Raw genomic sequence first — 22,236 nt, forward strand, 5'->3', positions numbered from 1 at the left:
AGCAGCTGCAGTGCGCTTGTTTCACACGCAAAACTAGCTCCCCAGTGCCAGCGTGTAAGGAACTGCGTACAGGGAAGAACCGTCTGCTTGGTGCGGAGTTTGCGTTCGTTAAATGCGCATCAGGCGTCTCGGGCGTGTGTTGCCCTGCGATAGTAGCAGCTGTTTACATTGGTGACGCGTTCCCGGAATTACCGTTGCGTTGGCCACTGTACGCGCCCTTCGCTGTAGTGCGTAGGCGTGAATCGATTGGCGTCGAAAGTTCTGTGACGTTGTGTAGGGAAGTTTTGTGCCCGTGCCCCGGTGGAACGTTTTAGTGGCACCCGGGGGTGAGCTGACGAAAAAAAAAAACCTGCGCCATTACGTTGTAAACAAAGCGTCGACTTTATTGACATCGTCCAGTTGCGCGAGCTCACGCACACACACACATAGTGCCCTTTGGGTGCGTTTACACGCGCGAGTGTGTGAGTACAGCGCAAGTGAAGTGCAAAAAGAGCCCCGCAGCCGTCGTAAAGGAACGAGCGAGAGCATTAGAACGTGCACGCGCGCGCGCGAGAGAGAGAGAGAACAGTCTGTTTATTTTTTTTCTCCGCTCACTTCGACCGTCGCCTACGTGACGTAGCGCGCGAACGCTTTTGGAGCGTTCTTTGTTTACAAAACAGCAGCATCGCTCGAACGGAAAACACGGAAAAACGCCCGACACACGGCAGAGCGCCGCGTTTGGCTGCAGTTGTAAAGCTGCGCACGGTAAGGGCGTAGCGCGCGAACGCCAGGAAAGGATAGGGACATATCGTGACCAAAAACCAAACGAGAGGGAGAGAGAGAGAAAAAAAACAATAAACATAAAGAAAAACACGTTCCATCTAGTGCATTGCTCGACAACGATTTTCTTGCGTCTTGCGACCGGGAACCGTTGCAGTTGATCTAGGAAAAGAAACGAGTGAGTGAGAGAGAGAGAGAGAGAGCGTGAGTGAGAAGTGGGCAGCTATGTTCCGTACGATTAATCTGACGGGCGACAAAAGCAGCTTGGTTAGCAGCGGAGGCAGCATTTCCAGCAAGGCGGCAATGGCCACGTCCACCAGCAGCCAGCTCACGAAGCTGGGCCCGGACGAGCTCGGAGGTAAGTGCGATGCTGGTGCATACAAACTTTTACTCGCTATACCCATTGGCACGCGCAATCAATACTGTTTCTCACGCAACAAGAACGTGCGTTGCGCGCGCGAGATGCTTTATTGCGTCGTAGCCTACTGCGTTCGCGAGCGCGCTTGGGCTCTCCGCTGGCGTGGTGGAGAATCGCCATCATCGCCTCATCGTCTCTCCACCCATTCAACCCTCCCAAAAAGGGGAGTGGGGAGCGGAAAAACACTACCCCGGGCGTGGACATGCACACACACACACACGCATATACGCCGATCTGGGTGGCGTTTGTTTTGTCGCAGCGGCATGAAATTCGTTGTTGGCCCCCTTTTCATCTCGTGTTTATTGTTCTGGGTGTGTGTTTTTTTGTTCCTTCTCTTTTGTGTCTTGTTACGCTTTTCCTGCTTTCGTGCGTGAGGATATGATATGGAAACCACGGAGAGGGATGGCAGGGGGATGGTGCAGTTCCGTTTCCGGTCCGTTGCACGAATTGAAGGTTATTCTTGGTGCGTGTTTTTTTTTGCTCTCTCCCCCTTTTCCTCGACGGGCGCTCGCTCGTTGCAGAATAATGTTAAATTAACGCAGCGAAATATGCTAATGCACCTCCCGTGCACTCGTGTGTGTTATATTTCCTTTAACAGAATATTCCATTTCGCGCCACAAACCCTTAGCAAATGGAGGCAAAAACTAGTCCGGCTTAAAAGTCCACGCCGCACGCGTTGGGCAGCTGCCAGCTTTAGTTCACTTTCGTTTCAATCGCCAACAAAAGAGCTGAGTGAAATCACGGCACAATAGAAACGAAAAATAAAACACCTCCTTCTCTACTGATAAGAGACGATGGTGTAGCTCGCTCCCTCACATTGCAACGCAAAAAGAAAAGAAGCGACGTCCACTCGACGGTTGAATTAACTTTCCCCCCCGATTCGTACGATAGAGGACGTCTGAGGTAGCGTGCGCCCGCCCGGTGGTGGTCAATACCCAATCCCTCCCGGTTGATAAGCCGGTTGGCTAGCCGGTGTTGTTGCTCCTGACGCCGACGACACGGGGCGAGAAAGACGAACCATCGCGGGATCCTGCGGGAAAAAAGGGCACCACTCAACCTTGTCCTCGTCATCATCATCATCCACCCATTTGCTGTTAGGGTTCAGTGGCGATGTTGGTGGGGAGGGTTTTCTACCGATAAGACCGATGAGCTGATCATCACCTTCTCCTCGGGAATGACGTGCGCCAATGAGCTCAATCAATGGTCAGCCAGATCGAATCGACGGATGACGGAATGCACAATGACTTTGAATCCGCGAAAGGATCGTCCGGAGAAGGTTTTCCTAGTTCTCGTTGCCCACGGCATGTGGCATCCTTTCCGCGGAATGTGCCATTCTACTTTTGCCCCCTTTCGAATGTTTACAAAACGAGCTCTGTCCCCCGGGTTTTAGACGAATGTGACGAATGTCTTTTGAAAGCGCTCGCAAAACGACGCTTATTTATTTAAGCTCAAAAAGTCGCCTTTTCCCGCGAGCGTTGCGATGATTTATGGGGTAGCTTTTATTTAGCTCACCACCGAGGTGTATAAATGCAAAAACTCACAATAAAGCAAAACCGGAAGCTGTTGACGCCCACCTCCCCCTTTTATTCGCTGCTCGCCTACCAGGGCCGGTGAATGAACTGACCGGTCGGAGGTATTTACCGGTCGCGTAAAATTGCGCACCAAGAGTGAGAGAGAGAGAGAGAGAGATGCGCCATTTTACTAGCGTAGTAAATAGGGCGAGTGGAAAATGATGCGCGGGAAAAGTTCTAAGTTTCCTGAGGATCTATTTTTGTACCTTTTGGCGGTTGATATAGGCCGCTGGTTGGTGATGATGAAGCCGTTAGAAAACGTCGTCGCTGAGACGCAGTTGCATCCCGTAAACAAGTCGCGATGACTAATATCGTGTTTACTGCGTTTGGGCTTTACCTGTCTGGGATGCGGGGCTATCTACCCGTGTGTGTGTTCCCTTGCGTTCCGTGCTCCATCAACCGTCGGTCAGGGCGAATAAGTTGTGGACGAAATGTGTGAGCCCATCATCACAAACGCGCAGATAAGCGACCTGCCTCAGTTAGCGTCGATTTGCACAAAAAGTAACCCAGCCAACCCAGGGTCGGGTTGGCACGAACAGGGAAGTAGGTCAATCGCATCAGAAGAATTGCCTGGGCTGTCTCGGTTTCGTTTGCGTTCCTGTTTTACCTGACGGTTTCCTTCACCCAATCGGTCAATATTGGAACCACCCGGGTGGGTGGGTGACAATGCAACCCCTACGTTGTTGATGTGAGGCATCAGAGAGCCACTCAAACAGCAGCAGCCACATCGAGAGGGCATCCTCTTTCTTTCGAGGCTTGAGGGTTGGGTTTGTTGAACGATCATTTCCTCACCTAATGGTGACGAATCGGTCAACAGAGGGAAGCAACAACAACACCAGTAGAGAAGGTTGCCGGTTGTTTGCAACCGACTGCGACGGACAATCTGCTGCTGCGTCGTTGTCCTCGGCCTTCCTGAGACACCTGAGCGCGCCCGATGCAATCGTGCATTGGACGATGGGGGTGGATTCTTGTTTTGTTTTGTGCATCTCCGCGCGCAGGAAATGATGCTCGGCTCGCGTGCTCAATGCTGAATTAATTACGGCCGGATGCAACAACTCGCTCTTATCACCGGGGAGTTAGTGGGGTTGTTGTGACGGTCGCGCAGTTTGGCTAATAATATAAGCTCGCATTATTACTATTTGCCAGCCAGCCAAAGCCAGCCAGAGAGCGTTGCCACCCTCTTTGACTAGACGACACATATTGTTATCGCGTTCCTCCACCTCATTTGGCCCGCGGTCAGAGGCGGGTGTTGCTTGTTTGGTTGAGTTGACCTAGCTTTTTTTTTCACCACCACCCCCCAAGTTTCTCCACCAACCCACCCCCCCAATCGCCCAATTTTCTGTCGCGGTTTAGCGGATTTTTATTATTGCCCTTCGCTCTCTCTCGTTCGTTCTCTCTGCTGTGCTTCGTTTTTCCTGACGTTGCCCATTTTTTCGCCTTATCGCAGAAAAGGGGGGAGGAGCTCACTAATTGACCTAGTGGAAAAAAAAGTCTTGCCCCCCCTCCCACCCCAAAACCACTGCTAACTGATAAAGAAACCGGGCGCGTTTTTTGGGTGCATTTCGGGGGTGCGGTTTTTTTTTGTTTTTATTCGGAGACTTAAGGTAACACTTTACCGGCCATTTTGCGCTTTCTGGAGTGCTTTCGTGTGGGGTTTCCTTTATTGTGTGGGACGGTTGTTTGACAACGATTTGTGTGTCGCTTTAAAGTGGCGAGTGGAGGAAGAAAAAGAGACGGCGAGTGGAATCAGGAACACAGGAGGGCGGTTGAAAAATGAGGCCAAAATTCGTCAGAAGCCATAGAAGGTGTCTCGCGCACGCAATAGATTTTTCGGTTGGCTGTTCGAGAAGTGGTGGGAGGGGGGTTTTGGAAAATTATTAACCCACCCTCACACACACACCCACTCACAGACACCCTCAGTGCTTGATGCGACGAGCAACCACCGTCGGGGGGTGTTGTTTTCGATTGCCATTCTCTTTCTTTTATTCCACCAGCGGGTGGAGGGCGATCGGTCGGTCGAATGAATGTTGCAATGGTGGTGGAGGAGGCACCCTTCGTCGATCAAACCATCCCCCTTCTTACAGAAGTGCCAGTCCCCCAATACGATGCAGTGGGCGAGTGCGAACAAACACACTTGCACGTGAAATGTCTAAACATCATCCCCTCTGGGCTGTGCGCTTTGCAATCGGTCTGCAAAAATAGCTTCAAAATCGTTCAAAAAAGCCATTGCAAAGCAAATTTCCTCAATCGGGCTGAAGCAAACTGAAGCAAGCAGAAGGCGTGTTATAATAAGGCATCGGTTGCGGCCATCCGATGGGTGGCAGAGAGCTGGGCCGATTTTTTTTTGCAACTGATGCGTTTTTTTTGAAAATTGTTTCGGAAGTGGACTTGCTGTGATCGCTTTGAGGTCCGCTTTGGTCTGTTGCATTCATCAGAGTTTGATTCACAGCCCATTTAGTGAGGTTATCGTTTGTATCGAGGTTCATAAAGCGAACCATTGCGAACGAGTTCACTCATTGTGGCCTTTCTTACAAGCGGGGTCCTTCTGAGCTGGCATGTCAAACTTTCGGCACGATGCGCTTTGAGTATTTTTGTCTTATCAACAACTGCACGAGATGCGTTTGTGGATTGAAGCAATATTTTTGGTTCAATACAGTAAGCTTCAACGGTGCATGCGTCAGGCAACAAAAGTGTGCCAAAAATAATCTCTCCGGTCTCCGTCTGATTAGCTATTCTATTATTAGACTTCGAGCGGTAAGTACAACAACTGCATTTGATTACAAGTTAGCCCGCCAGTGCGATGAGTTTGACCTGCCTTGCCTTTAAGTGGCGTCAGTTGTCTGGGGGCAATTTATGACCCAACTCTTCCCGTGTTCCCGTCAGACTGGGTTTTCACGATAGGGACGCTTCCACATAGACGCTACAATCATGCCCTACCAGGTCGTTGATCACGCCTCAGATCTGGTTCGGTATGAGCGTTCAACCACGCACTGGACGCGTGCTGTAGCTAGGAAATCCTTAGAAGCCCGCTAACGGAACTGGCTGAGGTTTTCCTTGAACTCATCACACACACACACAAACACACGGAAACATTCTCACTACACTCCCCCGAGTGTCTAGACACCGCACTGAGGCGTCTAGTAATGTCTTCCCACAACACTGTCACTGTGCCGATTTTAACCTCTGGCCATCTTTCGAGCACAAGCACAACGCATGGACGTGATCTGGCGCGTGTTTAGTCACATCCCGCTTGCCATACCGGTCCTGTACTACGACGACGTGCCCAAGGGTGGGAACAACACATGACCTACGGCAACACGAAGCTTATGTCAGCCGGCACGCCGCCAAGTGCAAGCTGCACCCCGGTGCATTTGGTGCATAGTGTGCGCGAGCGAAAAGAAACAAACGACTTAGTCACCGGCCGCCGGGTTGGCCATTTGCCAGTGTTTCCGGCATTTTCCGGAGTGTGTCCCACACACAGACAAAAAGGGGGATGGCCATTCCTCAGAGAGGAAAGCGAAAGTGACGCTAATGAAGGTCGCCCAGCCGCCGCTCGATTTGTGTTCGATTGTGTCACATTGTGACGTGCGGCGCGTGTGCTTATTCATGGGGTTTTTCTTCCCGTCTGGATGGCGTGTCGGAAAATTGCCTCCCATTTTAGGACGCCATTGCCTCCCACCTGGAATGAAAGGGAGGGCCGCCGTGTGTTGTGTCTGCGCAGAACGCATCCCTCTGACCTCGGGAAAGCGGGACAAACGATCTTCTTATGCGGATATTAGATACACTCTGGGGTTTTCCACCCGCCAACTAGACAAAGGAAAAACCCCAGCACCATCCGGCGCTTTGTGTTTGGTTGGGAGTTTTTCCGACGCATCGATCGACGCCTGGAGCGTACACCTTCTTCTGGGACGTGTGTCGCGTCGTGTTTGGCCCGCCAGACCCGGACACAAAGCCCCGTTTTTCCGTACGGGGAAGGAAACGATTGACGTCATCGGGAAAAACGGTCCCAAGGGGCAGCGACGTGCGCTGACGTGCATCCCCAGGAGCGATGCCTTTTGTCTATTTCTACCAATGACCGGTCAATGCAATTTTTGTGTGAGAAAAGGGAAACCAATGGACGACGCAATGGAGAGCCAGAGCCACTCCACAACACAGAACGACGTTGACGCGCGTCAGTTGATTTTTCCTACTTCAATGGCATTTTTTTGGCTTGAGTAGTTCTTTTTATTTCGCTGTTTGTTGTTGCTTGAACCACTTACCGTGGGCCATCCTCTGCCGTTATCAGAACCGCCCGTGAAGTGGTGCGGCTTAGACGGTTCGAGTGTGTTTGATTTTTTTAACGTTCAAGTTTTGAGCGTCTTGGCGCGTTTGCATTCACCGCACCACGAGTGCGTTTCTGTTTGTTGTGAACGCAAGGGCGAATGAAACACGGGTGCTGCATGGGGATGAAACAATGAGGAAAAAAATAAACAAAAATAAGTCCAATGAATTACAGCTTCCGTATGTGGACGATAAACAGAAAATGCGCTCGTTAAGCTTCTTCGACTCCGGCAAACAAGTGCGTTGTGTCGGGTTTTCCATGGGCGAGGATATCTAAACAATTATATCCACCCCACGTAAATGGAGGGTGGTTATTTAAGGTCTCGATGTTGCATTCGGTTCGACCCAGTGAGCGAAAGAGGTGGCGCTGCTTCACCCGTCGATGAGGTTAAAATAATGATTCGTTAAACATTGGTTACATTGAGTTTGGATATGTGTTTATTTACCAAGAGGCACCCATGCTGACGACGCCAGACGACAAAGAAGCACGTTTTACGGTGGCTTAAATCACGCTGCCGTCACGAGCCCACCATTTTGACCCCACACGAACTATGGTTGAATTTCATCCATTGTCTTTTTAGCCGGTGGATTTTTTGACTTCTCGTCGCATCGTCGTAGCAGCCAACAGCCATGGCCAATGTTTCGGGCGTCACAGTTCGAGTTCGGTAGAAACGAGTTTTCGTGGGACATGACCCACTTTTCTAGGGGTCTGTGCGGTGTTTTCGGCGTGCTGTGTTGCGTGTTTTAGGTGCATTTAAGCATCGAACCGAAACCGACCGATTGGTGCGCACTTTTGGTTTGTCCTCTCATTCGAGAGTACTTCCTGTCGTCCCAATAGTCCGTCCATTGGGGTTAGCTTTGAGTGGCGTGTACAGAAGCGTTTCCTGAACGACACTAATCAGCATATACTGCCGAGGGAAGAGGCACGTCATCGTCGTTGTTGTGTCGCTTCTTCGTGATTAATATTAATACACATGCACAACACTCCGGTTGGCAGTGGGGGAGAGCTTGATGTCCGAGAAGTGAAGCTAACCGTCACCTCGTCACAAACAACCTCGCCGGAGGGAAACTGAACAATCCCTCCCGAGACAGCAACCTTGCATGGGTGAGATTCTCTCGGTTTTAAACCCCAACGAGAGCTGCATTGTTGCCGCTGTTCAAGGCCACACGGTCGTTGGGTTTGTGAAGGAATGCGAGTAGCTCGTTGGTAGCTCGATTTCGCTGTATCGATGCCAGACGATTCGTTCGAATTTTATAGCCGTTTAAATTCGCAGCTAATCCACCGTTTTTAAAACGTGTTCTCTCGCTTGTCTCTCCTCTCTGCGCAGAGTCCTGGATCGAGCTGTCATCGAACACGAGCCCAAACGGTGGAGCACCATCATCGGTCGGAGGAAGCGTGACCGGAAGTGGTGCCATTACCGGTCCACCATCACTGGCCGGCATCGGAACGAAGAGCCCGGACAGGACGACAACACCGCTACCATTTGCGTCCGTCGAAGAGTACATAAGACTGCTGCGGGAAGCCCAACGCGAATCGAAGGAATCGAGCCGCGTCGCGTCCCTGACGAGTTCGCGGAAAAACTCACCCCGCGGAAGCCCCAAATCGCCTCCAAACAGCCCCAACACCGAGCTAGCCGCCACGGAGGAAGATCTCCGAAACGTTTACATCAACTACGTCAACAAGGTAAAGCCGTTAACGCGTGTGACCGGACGTGTACGAGAGGGTCGTAGGCCACCGAGGCCACTGTGTGGGGATTCTCATTTTTCAAATGTCAAACGGAAACGCGACACTTCATCCCCAATTCCGTTGGTGTAACGTGAGCCACGACACGGCGAGATTTAAGCGATCCTCGGGGATCGAATGTGAGCTGTTTTTGTGGTCAGTTAGCGTTGGAATGGGTGTAGAATGAAATTCCCTTTACAGACTTGCAACGTGAAAATGCATCCCCTTCAAAACGAATGTGCGAATTCGATATGGGGGGTTTTATTTTTTATCCCCACTTGTGGGACCTGATGAACACTTTAGCAGATTGGCGATACGACAGCTTTAATTATGGCACAATCTGTTGCCGTTACTCTGAATCAACAGACAACGCAATGATGCAGCCTGTGTGTTATGCTTTGCGGGCTTTTATTGCACGATGCTAGCCAGATGGTCGTCACGTTTCGATGGCCGACGTGGCGATAATCTGTGATAATTAACTGAGAATTTATTGAAATTGCATCACATTGCACTCGATCCCCGGGGTGATTCGTAGCGGACGTGCAGCGTTTATCTAAGAGGGCGCTAAAATTAATCATGGTTTTTCATTTTTCGTTCGTTACAGGATGGTGACACCGTAAAAGACACCGACTGGGTATGGGACTGGAGCAGTCGACCGGACCAGCTACCTCCAAAGTGCGTATTGGTAGCCATCAGCCTTACCTTACCGGTTGCTATGGTTGCAAACTCAAACGATACGATCTGTCTCGTTTTAGGAACTGGAAATTCGAACATCCCAATCAATCACAGGACGACCGAAACAAACCGATCCACGCTGGCTACTCAATACGGCAGGTCCGTTTTTGTAAATATTCGGTGTTTTCCCGCGAGTTTCTGTACTCGATCGTTCTGACGAATGTATTATCGCTGCTGCTTGGTGCGGGCATTGGGTACGTCAAACAACACTACTGTGGTCGCCGTGCCAATACACGAAACGTACGATGATTGTGATGCCATGTTTTTTTGTGTGGCTTTTCTTTTTAGCGCCTGGCTGCAGAAACGGGGCCTACAGCTGACCCGCGTTTCGATTGAGTAGAGACGCGAATGGTTTTCAGCGCTCGTCGTCCCGATCCCGCCGGAAAGTGTCCCGACCGGAAGCTTCTGCTCTGTAGCGTGTGCTCCCATTCACGTCACGCCATGGGCTAATAGAGAAAAAAAAAACAGTAGACTTTGCCAATGCTCCAGTTGGGGCTTTTCTTGAACTCGAGATCGCTCCGGAAAACAGTGCTTTGTTCGACCGCGTGCGCATTGTAACGCATTTACTTTGTATCGTATGCGCGATGGGATGCGCAAGTGGCGTCCTACGTGCGGTTTTAGTCCAAATTATAAGCCAAAAGTGTAGTGGGGGATGGAAAGGACGACGGAGCGTTTTGGGGGCGAAATTCTTGTCTTGGCCTGGTGTTGGCATGGAAAAGAGAGAGACACGTTTCAATACGTGTCAAATCAAAACAAGCGCATGATTTTGAACCGCATGGTAGAGATAGGAAGCGACCGTTGGTTTGGGATACTTGGTGTGTTTTCTCATGTGGACAAGATACAAACGGTAGCAGTAGCAGATTGGGGGAAGCGAGAACCAGACGTGTCGCTTTTGATAGGCTAAGTTGTGGAAGAAGCGAAAGACACGCTGCAGAGATAGCAGGTGAGTGAACACTAGCGAATGCCAGACGATAGCTTTAGGCGGAGGACAGATTTTACACGAGATTTGACGGTAAGGAGCGAGTGAAAAAAAAAGACACGGTATACGTGCGCAGTGGGAACAAAAGTAAGATTTCGAACGATTTCCTCCGGACAGGAATAGGAGAGGAGCAGGTTTAGTAGTGTTTTGATATGATCTGGGAGAACGGAAGCAGCGATGTAATCCATACAATTTAATTCCATTTTTCCTACAATATTTAATAGGCAGAGATGTCGGTAGTTGTGCGAAAACAAATCTACAACAACGTGCGCTTACAGGAAAGTACAGGTCATGCAGGAGGACAGGAGCAAGAGAAGTGTGCCGTTGGGTGTGCTCTGTGTTTGTAAAGAAAAAAAACACAAAAAGTCGCAAACACCGGTACGACAGGGAAATATCTCCGCGATGCGATAAGTGATAAGTTTCGAGTGTGTTAGGCTTTTCATTATTTTTTTTTATATTCACTTTCTATTGTTTGTTATTTAAATCGCTTATTTCTTTTCCTGGCTTTGATTTGGCGCTTTTTCGCCATCGATCGATATTAAATCCACGAGAGCGTGCGTGAAATCGTTCATGAAACATTTCATTCCACCGTTCGACGGGATTATAGGACGTAATTTTATAGCATAATTAGCGCTGCCGCGTGATCCTCCCGGCGATTATGGCGCTGTTTCGGTTGGCACAGCTTTAGCAAAATCATCGTTCATATTCTGATTTACTTAACGCGGTAAAGGCACCGTAATCGGTGTTTCATGTTTTTTACGTTTGATTTTTGTATACTTTACATTTCTTTTTTAAATCGATCAATTACGCACGCATTAACCCGTTGAGTTCGTTTCAATAAGATATCCCTTGCGTCGACGTGTTTTGCGGGAGATAGAAGGTTGTTGCAACCTTTGAGGTACTCACAGACACACAAACACACACACGTCCGCACCTTCGTCGATAAATTTTACGGCCAAGTCGAAAGGAATCTAGTGGTGGACGCCCCCCGTAAGAGAGGACGCGTAGATGCGAGTGGGCAGTGGAACCCCTACACTAATTGGTATTCGTAGCTGATCGACTTTTACTTTGTATTATTCCTTAAGCATTATACACATCAAGTAATAAAATAAAAAAGGTAAAAAGCTCCAAGAGGTTACTGATATTTTGCTTCCAATTCTGCATGGTTACATTTTCGTGTACATAAACTTCCTATGAAATGGATGGGGATCTGATAAATTGTACAAAAGTCAATGGACACCCACGGAAGTCCGCGCTTGAAATGGCGGAAAACCCTTCCTGTTGCTAAAGGGATTTGTTCCACGTCATGTTGCAATTTTTGAAATTGCTTCAGAAACCGAGCTATTCTCACCATGACATTATTACCGCCGATTGGTACCACCCGCATTGACCAGCAGCAGCTAAACGAGGGTGAAACTATTGCAAACCCTCGACGGAATTTGCGAGCACCAACGGTTCCTTCGACCCTCGAAAAGAATGCACGCTGTCCTTTGTGTGGCTCGAAACGCACCGCGGATGGCCATTCGGAAGTAGGGAGAAAACAACTTATCGAGCATGTTTTCATCGGTTGCCATTAGAAACCGAAATTGAAACCGATTACGTTTCGCTCCATGATCAATGATTTCCCAGGTCGCTCGGTCACCATTGGCAACCTGGCAAAGCTGCTTGCTGCGGTTCCCGAACTGTTCGCTCGAAGCTGACCGGGCGAACCGGGAAAACCCAACCGAGAGAAAGCCCGTGACCGTGCTGCAATCATGGGGCAAGTTTAACTGGCATGTTGGTTGCGTCGGATAATTGAATTCGAACGGCGCAACGGCACCCGGGTGCTGCCGGGCCATCGGAACGAACGTCTCGAGACGAAGGCGAAATATTATCAACGATAATCAAATATCTTTTGCGTCGGAACGGTCTCACACCGGCCATCTTTGGGGCCCTTTTGCCGCCCGCTCCGATTTGGGAACGCGCGTTCGATTGTGTTTTACAAGCACGTAATGAAATTTTCCTTCGAACACGGGCAAACCCTCGGGAACCCACCCGGGACCTGGCGGGGGTTAGCTCGTGAGGGAAAATCAGTGCCGACCCAGGGCCTTACCTTGGTACCCTTGTAGCGCTCGGTAAGCTAATTATAAGGGACAATCGAATTGCGTCGGCCGCCAGGGGCATATTTGGGGTTATTTTTAAACTTTTCCAGAAATTCCAGCACTCGTCGAAAACGGGGCCACGGGGAAAAAGGTTGCCGAACAAATAAGACGAAGAAATCGCACCACCTTTTCCGTTTGATCGTTCCCCGATCCATCCAGCATGTGGTAGGCTGACAGGGAAAGACCATCGTAACGCCTAGCTCAGGCGAAGGTGAATCTCAACTACATGGGCGTGGGTCTACATGTCGATTAGCCTCAAGCCCACGGTGCGGCTCGTTCCGCAATCAACCTTGATTACGCTTATTGACATGTAAATCATCGATAATTGACTACGCAAAGCGGCATGTGCAATGCGTTGCACACCACCCGAGACACACACTCACACGCAAACACCCACACATAAATCAGTGCGCAGTGGCTCCAGCAGCTGCAGTGAAAACGTCCTCTTCCCTCCCGGGGGCTGGTGGTTTCCCGCGTTACTGAGCCGCTTTTCTTCGCCTTGCGATGGCGCCCTTCGAATTGATCAAACATTCGCATTGGAAATTAAATCCGGGCTCATGAATCGCACCACGAGCCGTACTGGGCGCCTCCATCGACTGGGCGCCTCCATTTGGGTTTAGTGTGGCCATGCTAAGGCTTGGCCCTGTATTTGAACCCTGGCTTTAATCTAGCAGGAAGAGAATGAGGGAAATAGAGCGAGTGAAAGAGAGAGAGAGAGAGAGAGAGAGGAGAGAGAGAACGAAATGGGCGTCTGCGGCTATTTGTGGGCCGTCGTTCACGTTTGCTTCGTTGATTTAACATCCCGAGCGCCATAAATCTCGTCTAATGAACGATAACGCCCTCTCTATCGATACGAAATCAACCGGTGGAAGTAAGTAAATTTACATTACGCCATTCCGCCCGGCCAAAGCTGCACCCGTGGGGCGCTTCAGTGTATGTGTGTGTGCATGTTTCCGCCTGCACGTTCGAGGAAGGCTCACCGGAAGGCTCCTCAATGTGAGCTTCTTGTTGCTAATTAAAGGCACGATGTGCTGCTCCCGAGCAGGCCAGAGCGAGCCTTAGTTTGAGCCGGTGAATGTGAAACCTCAACGCGTGCTTTCTCGTTCTATCGCTCGCACGTAAGCCCTCGAGTGGCGGGAGAATTAAGACTAGCGCGATTTACATCGATCCGGGTGGGGTTTTTGGTGCGAGAGTGCAGAAGGAAGAAAGAAGTAAAAAAAAAGCACCCCAACATAAACGTGGAAAGAACCATCGTCTTCGATAGGGGGCACCCTCGCGAAAGGAAAGGATTAAAAGCTATGCAGATGTCCGTGACGTCGGCAAGACGAGTGCGTAATGAAGGTTAATGAATTGGCTAGCGCAAAACCGCTCGGATGGGATGGAAAAGCGGGTTAGATCGATGGAAAATGACGCTCGATCAGACAGTTGGCCGAAAGACTACGACAGCGGAACGCCGTGTGTTTTGCCGATTATTAAAAGTTTCTCTGGTTCCCGCCGGTAGGAGATAAGCCCGACAAGTTTATGGAACCGAGTCGCATAATGTTGTGTAGGCGTGATGCCACGATGGGGGAAAAAAGAAGTTTGCACCCACAACGGCGTAAGGATCTTTCGAATGTTTTAGCGCTTAATGCGATTAGTGCTTTGCCATGGTGATGGATAATGAAATGATGCTGGATGCGCCCGATACTGGACCTATTATCCATCGTATGCATCTTTCCATTATTGCCTATTACGGGCTGCATCTTCGATCAACAAGATGCTTTATCGGTTCCATGAACCGAAGGGACAAAAAACGTTCCAAGCAATGAGCAAAATCCTCGCCGTCTAGCGTCGGGTAAGGTGAGTGATCGTTTGCAATCGACAAATGTGTACTGTTGATACGCATTTGTTCACCCTCGCTTGGGGGTGTTCATTAAGGGGTTGTTAAAATAAAAAAATTGGTAACTCCACCATTCCCAGCATGCCCGTGGTTTGGACTGTTTGTTTCGGAAGTCAACCCGGGAAAGAGGCTCTTTGAAGGCTACTGCGTCTTTTAGCGTGCAAATAATTCAACTAAATCTCGCAGCTCGGTCACCATGCGGTCCAAAACGACCGCCAGGTCGCGAAAACCTACTCGCACATTCGCAAACACAAACAAAATCGTTCCCTTTCTTGGTTCCGCGGTACTTCCCCTAAGAAGGACCTTGCGTTACTCGGAGACACTAGCCGGAGTGCTGTAACCACCTTGTCACAGCCACTCCGGAGCCGCAGTTGAATAATGCAACGAGATGAAATTATAATACTGTCACGGAAGCGCTCGACGGGCAGCACCGCAAGCAGCGCTACCAAAAGCTGCATCCTTGCGCGGCCATGGCCTGCTCCTCGGCAATAACTCGGCAACCACATCAAACGTCAAATGTCGGCGTACCGGTGAAATATCACCGCCAAAAACGTAGCGCCGTCGGAAGATGGTGCATAATTTTCACGTGTCGATGTGGACGGACGGTTTCTAGCGGCCTCCGGGGAACACACTCGTGTGGGTGTGTGTGCATCTTGCGCACCTTGCTCATCAACCGGGACAGCCCAGCGGTTGTGGTTTTGTGAAAGATGTCAAATCAAATTGACAGGTTGGCTCGAGAAGCGCGCCCGCGCGAGCGTTCTGTTTTTGGAGCCGTGCATGTTTAATGCACGTGTAACTCGAAGGCGCGCGGTCACGGCGATGACTTTGGGCGGCCGTGAGTGATTCGCGGAATGTGCCACGGGTTGGTTTTTGGGTTTCTGCCTCAAATGTGACCTCACGAATGCTAAATCCGAACGATGCGTCGTATACGGTTTAGTGTTACTTTTGAACACGGCACTGTGGAGAAGAGTTTCGTTCAGCGTGTGATGCAAAGTTTATAGGTTATATTGATGTTGATGTGACGTGGAAGTGCTGTTACCACCTGCAACACAGGATGATCGATCGCACGATTGTACGGTCTTTTGTGCGGACTCAACGTACGACGGACATGAGATGCATTAAATATCATATTTAGCTGCTACCGAGAGTACCGAGTGGAGTAAACGTTGCCACAAACCGGTGATCTTAGGTGAGTAAAAAGCAGCGCAAACCTGCACAAGACGTAGCCAGGCGAAATTTCATCAAAAGAACGTCCCACTCAGTCCATGCAGCATCATTCGAAGCTGAGACGGAACATGTTAACTGAGGTGATAAATTATGCGTTGATCACATGTTGCATCGTGATGTCTTCAGAAAGGCAATGAGCTTTGATTTTGGCTTAAACTTAAGGGGCGTTCGAATTTATTTCGAAACAATGCATTTGTAGCTGGAATCCGAGTTGGTTGGTTGTCTATTTTTGTTTGCTGCTCTCTCCACGTTTGACCGTATCAGGTGATCGAACGCACATCTTCACAGGTTCTTAGGAACGCGAACTCCCGATTAGAGTGTCACTGCGCTGGAAGCTTGGTTAATATTTCATTGAAAGAACGATAGCTTGTTCCATAAAACATATGGTGTTCCATTTGAAGGTTTGTTAGAGCCTTCAACTCAGCTTATGAATAATGCTTCGAAAAACAAACGTAACTCAAACGGATCTATTTGCACCCATGAAACTGGTTGGGACGACTTGCAACAGAATAATGTCTCCAGTATGCTGATAAAACTGAATCAAATCGTTGCAACTCATTGCTGAAAGAATGCTTGAAGCTGATTTTAAGAAACTAAAATAAATCCTCGACTTGAGATAGTTACAAAAACCTGTACAAACACGGCTTTGAAATTGGAAACATATTTTTATTAGGTTTAATGGGAACAGTTTTGGTATTCAGTTTCGAATGTGGTCGAATCTATCGTTTAAAATATTAGTTTTGTTCAGAAGCTCAAACGCCCTAAACAATGCCGTAGAAACTAATAATACATCTCCCTCTGATAAAGGCTGATGCGACACATAAAGTGTCGAAACTAAAGTTCAAAATGTCATTTTATTGCATAGGAAATGATAAATCATTTTTATTTGAAGATAAAAAGATACGCCTTTCAAAATATATTCATGAAGTTAAGAAAAAATCCCATCCAGGTGTTTGTTTGCCCTCGGCCAGGATTCAAAGAATTCGCCCCATTAACCCAACGCAACGTAAAGAAATCAAACGCTCATTGTACCCGATGGATGTTTCACCGAACAAAAGTCTCTCGGCTGCTGTGTGTGTGGGGCAAACATCAAACACGCTCATGTTCACGCTTGCGTTTGGCCACAATCCAGCTGGTTCCGTTCGTGTGTCAACCAGTGCCGATTAAATGCGCCAAACACCGATCGCTGGACAATGTTCCTTGTCTCGTGCTGTGGTTCGCAAAATGAGCAGCTCAAGTGGTGGACAAATGCGTATCAATGCACTGGGACCGTCGTTCCATTCTCCCAGCACAGCGAGATCGTTTGCCGTTGCGGCGATGATAAATAATGTATTATCGGTGGGCAAAATTAAACAGCACACCCGAGCAGCCTAACCCACTGTACTATCCGCAAAGCCATCTGCAGGACCATCCCGATCCAGGATCCAGCATTCATGGTTCCCTTTTGGTTCTAATCCCCGGCGCGTGGCAATAAATCAACAATGCCGGTGCCTGGACCGTTTGCTGACCGATGTACACGGCCTTTCCCGGGGCAATCCAACCGGCATAGGAATTGAAGACAATTTTCTACCTCACCTACCAGCTCCAGGCCAGGGCCAGGCTTCCGGCGGGAAAGCGGTTTTCCGTTCCGCCAACCCGATCCTCGTGGGTTTGGCGGGATTCAATTTTCATACCGAAAGCGCTCCATTACTTAATGATTTCCTCAAACTTATTTACGGGCCGAATATTTCCCGACTATTCCCATCCGGGTTCACCTCCACCCCGTTCGGAAAATCTAATCTTCGGATGTAGTTTTCATCTGTTTACATTATCTTCCCCCATACGTCACCGGATTACGTGTGTGTGTGGGTGGTTGGGTGGTTGGGTGGCACATATGCAGGTCGGGGATCGACCGGTCAGGATATCAGCACCACCAGCGACCGGAAGTTGTCCTGTGCTCCTGTGAGAACTCGACAGAGAGAGAGAGAAGGATCGAATGCGATGCGAACAGGATGATGGGCAGGAAATAAACCGGAACACTGATACGCTTGCTTGGCTCCCCGGTTATGACGCATCTCGAGTTTGGGGGGTGGTGTGGGTGGGTGGGTGTCGATTGGGAGAAGAGAAGTGGTTCGATTCCCCGGCGGGAAAACGCCACCGGACAGAAGGACATGCCCGAGGACTCGTGCGCATATTGCGATGGATGCGAGCATGTCTGCTTCTGGGCGGTTCGCTCGGACGAACGGACGGACGGACCTTTGGTTGCACCTTTATTTTGGGCTGGTGGAGCACACCCTCCCACCCACCCCACCTACCACCCCAGTCACCTACAACCGGTGCCAGCAGAAGAGGCAGGACGATGGACACGATAATGTTCGCTTGTGTTGTTGCCATCGAACCGGAACCGGTAAGAGTCGGTGGTGCTGGTGCTGGTCGTGGTAAGATTACTCGAAGCCTCCCCGGAACATATCCGGAACGATGGCCGGTTGAAGCCAGGGAAAAGGGTTGAAAGGTAAGTAAACCACTCAGTGGCAAAGGAGGATTACGAGGTTGGGAATCGCGTAGGTTCCAAGGACCGAACCAGCGTTGGGGTTTTCGCTCACGTGCCAATAAATGTACGTAACGGTGGTGGTGGCCCAATGATGAGCCCAATGATGGCTGGCAGCACCGACGGATGACGTTAATGACGACACGAAACGTCCAGTATGGCCAGGACGACCGACGGACGGTGGACGGTTCTGGACAAGCTCTTGAGTAAATATTGTTGTTACATTTACGAGCGCATCTGTCAACAACCCGAATGAGTGGATGGGCGAGTGGCTGTACACTTACACACACACACACACACACGCAAGGGGTGGATTTTTCCACCAAAACCCGTGCCGGACGGAAAGGGATGATTTATTGGCGAGCTGCGCTTTGGTGAAGTGTGTGAGTTTGTTCGCTTGCGATCAAAACCACCCTGTGGCGGGATAATCCGATCGAAAATCGATAAGCGAGGGACCCAGGGTGCTGGGAAAACGGACCCGCCATGGACCCGCGGGTAGCTTAAGTGGAAATGCTCCCCCGTGGGTGCAATTCGTGTCGAAAGAAGAAGAACAAACGCAAACGTGCAGCGGGCGGTGAGTTTGTTTTCATTTCACGCGGGTTTGCGAGTCGCCATCGAAGTGCAAGTGGCACTTGTTCCGTTTCCGAACGTGCAGATCTTGGTGTGGCGGATCCAACTAGAGGGAAAAGAAACGATAAGTGAAACCAGTGGAAGCACCGGGCGCACTGGAACGGAAGAAACTCGAAAAGGCAACCGTGCGGTGGGAAAATGAGACATTAATCAATTTCTTTCGCTCACGTTCATCGGAATTGCGACGGCGATTGCAGTTGGTGTGATGTGAGTGCAACGCGTGGCAAACAATGGCGTTGGTAATGCTTTTATTGTGGTGTTTTTTTGTTGTTGTGTGCTACATCACGCTTTTTTCATTGACGCTGCCCAAGTGGTTGCTTTAAAGAGTACATCTTGTACACGACGTTTGCTAGGCGAATATCTTCGCACAAGTTTTGGAAGATTCTTTATCGCTTTAAGAGATAGGTTCGTGTACTCTTTTAAAGCTCCTTGAAACCTCTCTGCTTCTAAATTGAAAACAGCAGCGAGTAGAACCATCTCAATCAAAGTTAATTCAGCAACAAGGCACGCGGACAAAAGGACTTTTGTAGAGAGATTTGTAAAAAAATGTAAAAAGAAATTGCAGCATATTTTTCTCTCACTGATCATCTCTTTCCATTTTGTTTTGCATTCAACAATACCATTCAACTCATCGTTCAATGAATATTGCCCCCACATGCAGGCGATCAATGTGTTAAAGGCATACAAACTTTACATACTCCATTCACTTCAAATAGCTTTGAGTTAGGCTCAAATGCAGTTCGGTGGGTGGGAAAAAAGAAGACCCTCAACTAGGCTATCGTTCGACGGAAACACGCGTTCACATCAATCGACAGTGCACGCGAACGAGCACAACAATAACTCGCAAATATTTCAATTACACTCAGCTGATTACATGAAAGCGACAATAAGAGCGAGCTCGCAAAAAAGGAAGCATGCCGCGTGGAAAACGCAACAAAAAAACGCACCCTTTGCTCTGCGATCGGTGATGATTGTATTATGGGTTGCATTCATCCCATCCCAGGCTGAAAAGGTCCTTCTGCCCACTGCTATTCGATGCATTTCTTTCGACTATTATGCCCGCACAAAGCGCGTTCAAACGCTCGATGAAGGGGTTTCTTTGTTTAGTGCGTTGGAGGAATTTCGATTGTTTTAACCGGCCCCCGAGGGTCTGCATGCTGTCCGTTTTCCAACTCACGCGTTTGATCTCTCGCGTTTAGTCGCGCAAATTAAGCTGCAAGTAATGGGCCACCCATCCACCGGACCCGGTTGCATCGTAATCAATCACTGTCCGACGATTTTCCCTCTGGCAGGGCGCAAAAACAAGGGTGGGTTTGTACACGCATTCTGTTGCTTTACTGTGATTGCCCCGGAATGGCCCCCGGTGTGTGTGTGTTATCATAGCCCAGTTCGTGGGGTGAAATTTGTGCTGCATCCTCGACACAAAAGGAGCGCCATCGAATGCTTGCGTTTGGGGGTGAATTTCTCATTGCGATGCACAAACGCCCGGAGTGTTGGGGGCGAAATTCGGACGAATTTCATCCTAATAATTATGGCAGCGTTATTTGTAAAGCACCGTGGAAATAGAGCCCCGGCTGTTTACTTCGTCCTGAGGCAGTTTGAAGGGATTTCACTTCAATATGGTGCGGTTTTGGGTGGCGCGATGGTTGAAGGACGAGTGAGTATAGGCATCTTTGGGTGGAGCATGTGAAAGATAATGGGCAAACGAGTATGAAGCGATAATTAGCCAGTTTGTGAGAGCATTGCTTGCAGTAGGGATATAATAACCATTTTGCGGTGGGGTTGGGTTCACTAAATGGCAATAGTGATCACTCGATGGGGTTGGAGTTAATGCCACATGCTTTCTTTTATCTACAAGAAAAAAATGGACTACCGTGGTGGGAATTGAAGTGGCAGTCTTACGAAACCCGTGTTGTATTTTTAATGCGCCTCGACAACATACGATGATACGAGGTGCCTTACAATTAGAACGGGTACATATTGATTGCAAGAGAGAATGGTTTGTTTTTAAAGCCTGAAACCTTAACAAATAATGCATTTGTTTAATCATATTTCGATTATTAGGTTTCTTTTTTCTTGTTTTATTTGTTCAGGCTAAAAGAATGTGGCCTACTACGGTGTTAGAATACGAGGTAGTGAGCCTTGTGTTCTAACATCGTAGTAGGCCACGTTCTTTTTGTCTCAACAAAAAAACCAGTAAATCAAACCTAATAATTTCGTGGGTTTAGAGACATATCCTCTCTTTTTTGACATTCAGCTATTTATTTAGTCGTCTAAGAACAATTTTAAAACTCTCAAAGTGATAGTTAAGCCAGGAATAATGATCTGAAAATCAGATAATGATGATTCTATTTGCGTCTGATGATGAACGCAGAATGTAAACTTCTTTGTCGTTCAACCAAAAATAGATCGCTTTGAATTCGTTGTACCCCAGAAATCGCAAGACAAACTGCAACTAAAGGCTTGCATTCGCTGCCAGCTCGCTCGTTCCTGTTTTTGCCTTTCCTTCCCACCAACGGCCGAAATGTCGCGGAAAATCAGTCCGAAAACGCGCCACCCCAATTTGTATTGATTGATCGCGCTCGGATCGTTTGATGAATCTTCTACCACGCCACGCTGGCCCTTTGGCGATCTGCGGTCAACTGCATTAGCGGTTCCTTCCCTCAGTTTTTCCTATTTTTTTTTCTTTTCACCCCGCAAGCGCTTATGCGCCTCGTCGGGTTTTTCGGGCATGCAATTTATGGCGCCCCGTTCCGATGATTGTTTCGGCCGTTTGTCGGGATCCTTTGGCGTCGGCGATTTATGGGCTGCCGAGTGGACGATTGCGCGGTCACAACCGCGCTTTCGGGCGCAAGCAAAAGAAACACCACCCAATAAATTTGCTCACGATCACATAAATAATCGATACCGTGTTTTTAGATACCCCAGCTCCCGTATTTCCCACTACATCGATTCATCTAGCGAGGGTTGAGGGTGCTGTGTTTTTTTTCCTCTCTTTTTTGTGGGTGTGTGTATGTGCGCTTCTTTCAACTATGGCGTCGATTGCGCCTGGGCATGGTGGCCCTTTGCGTAAGCCCTAGTGAAGTGAAGCTCAGTTGTTGGAACCGCTTACACGTTTATTTATTGCCTTCACTGGGTGCCGATGAGCTGGCCGCGAACCACTCGTGCGCGCGCCCCAGGGCAGGGCGCAAAACTTTTCTAAAACCCATTTATCACGATGATGGGAACGGATGTAGTTTGCCGGAGGAAAACAACATCGCGCCCTTGCCTGGGTTTGAATTCGCAGCTGCCACCATTGCGCACAGGGTTTCGGGATGGGCCAGGGAA

General features: G+C 49.1%; 1 protein-coding gene across 1 annotated transcript; it reads left to right on the forward strand.

Moving 5' to 3' along the window:
• The first annotated feature begins 526 nt into the window (after positions 1 to 526).
• LOC128721315 (BCL2/adenovirus E1B 19 kDa protein-interacting protein 3) lies at positions 527 to 11,628 on the forward strand. Its single transcript, XM_053815056.1, has 5 exons — positions 527 to 1,117; positions 8,397 to 8,752; positions 9,396 to 9,466; positions 9,547 to 9,720; positions 9,815 to 11,628. The coding sequence occupies exons 1-5, from the start codon at positions 985 to 987 to the stop codon at positions 9,864 to 9,866; spliced, it is 786 nt and encodes a 261-aa protein (XP_053671031.1). The 5' UTR covers positions 527 to 984; the 3' UTR covers positions 9,867 to 11,628.
• The last annotated feature ends 10,608 nt before the right edge of the window (positions 11,629 to 22,236 follow it).

This window comes from Anopheles nili, chromosome 2, assembly GCF_943737925.1.
Source record: "Anopheles nili chromosome 2, idAnoNiliSN_F5_01, whole genome shotgun sequence".
NCBI lineage: Eukaryota > Metazoa > Arthropoda > Insecta > Diptera > Culicidae > Anopheles > Anopheles nili.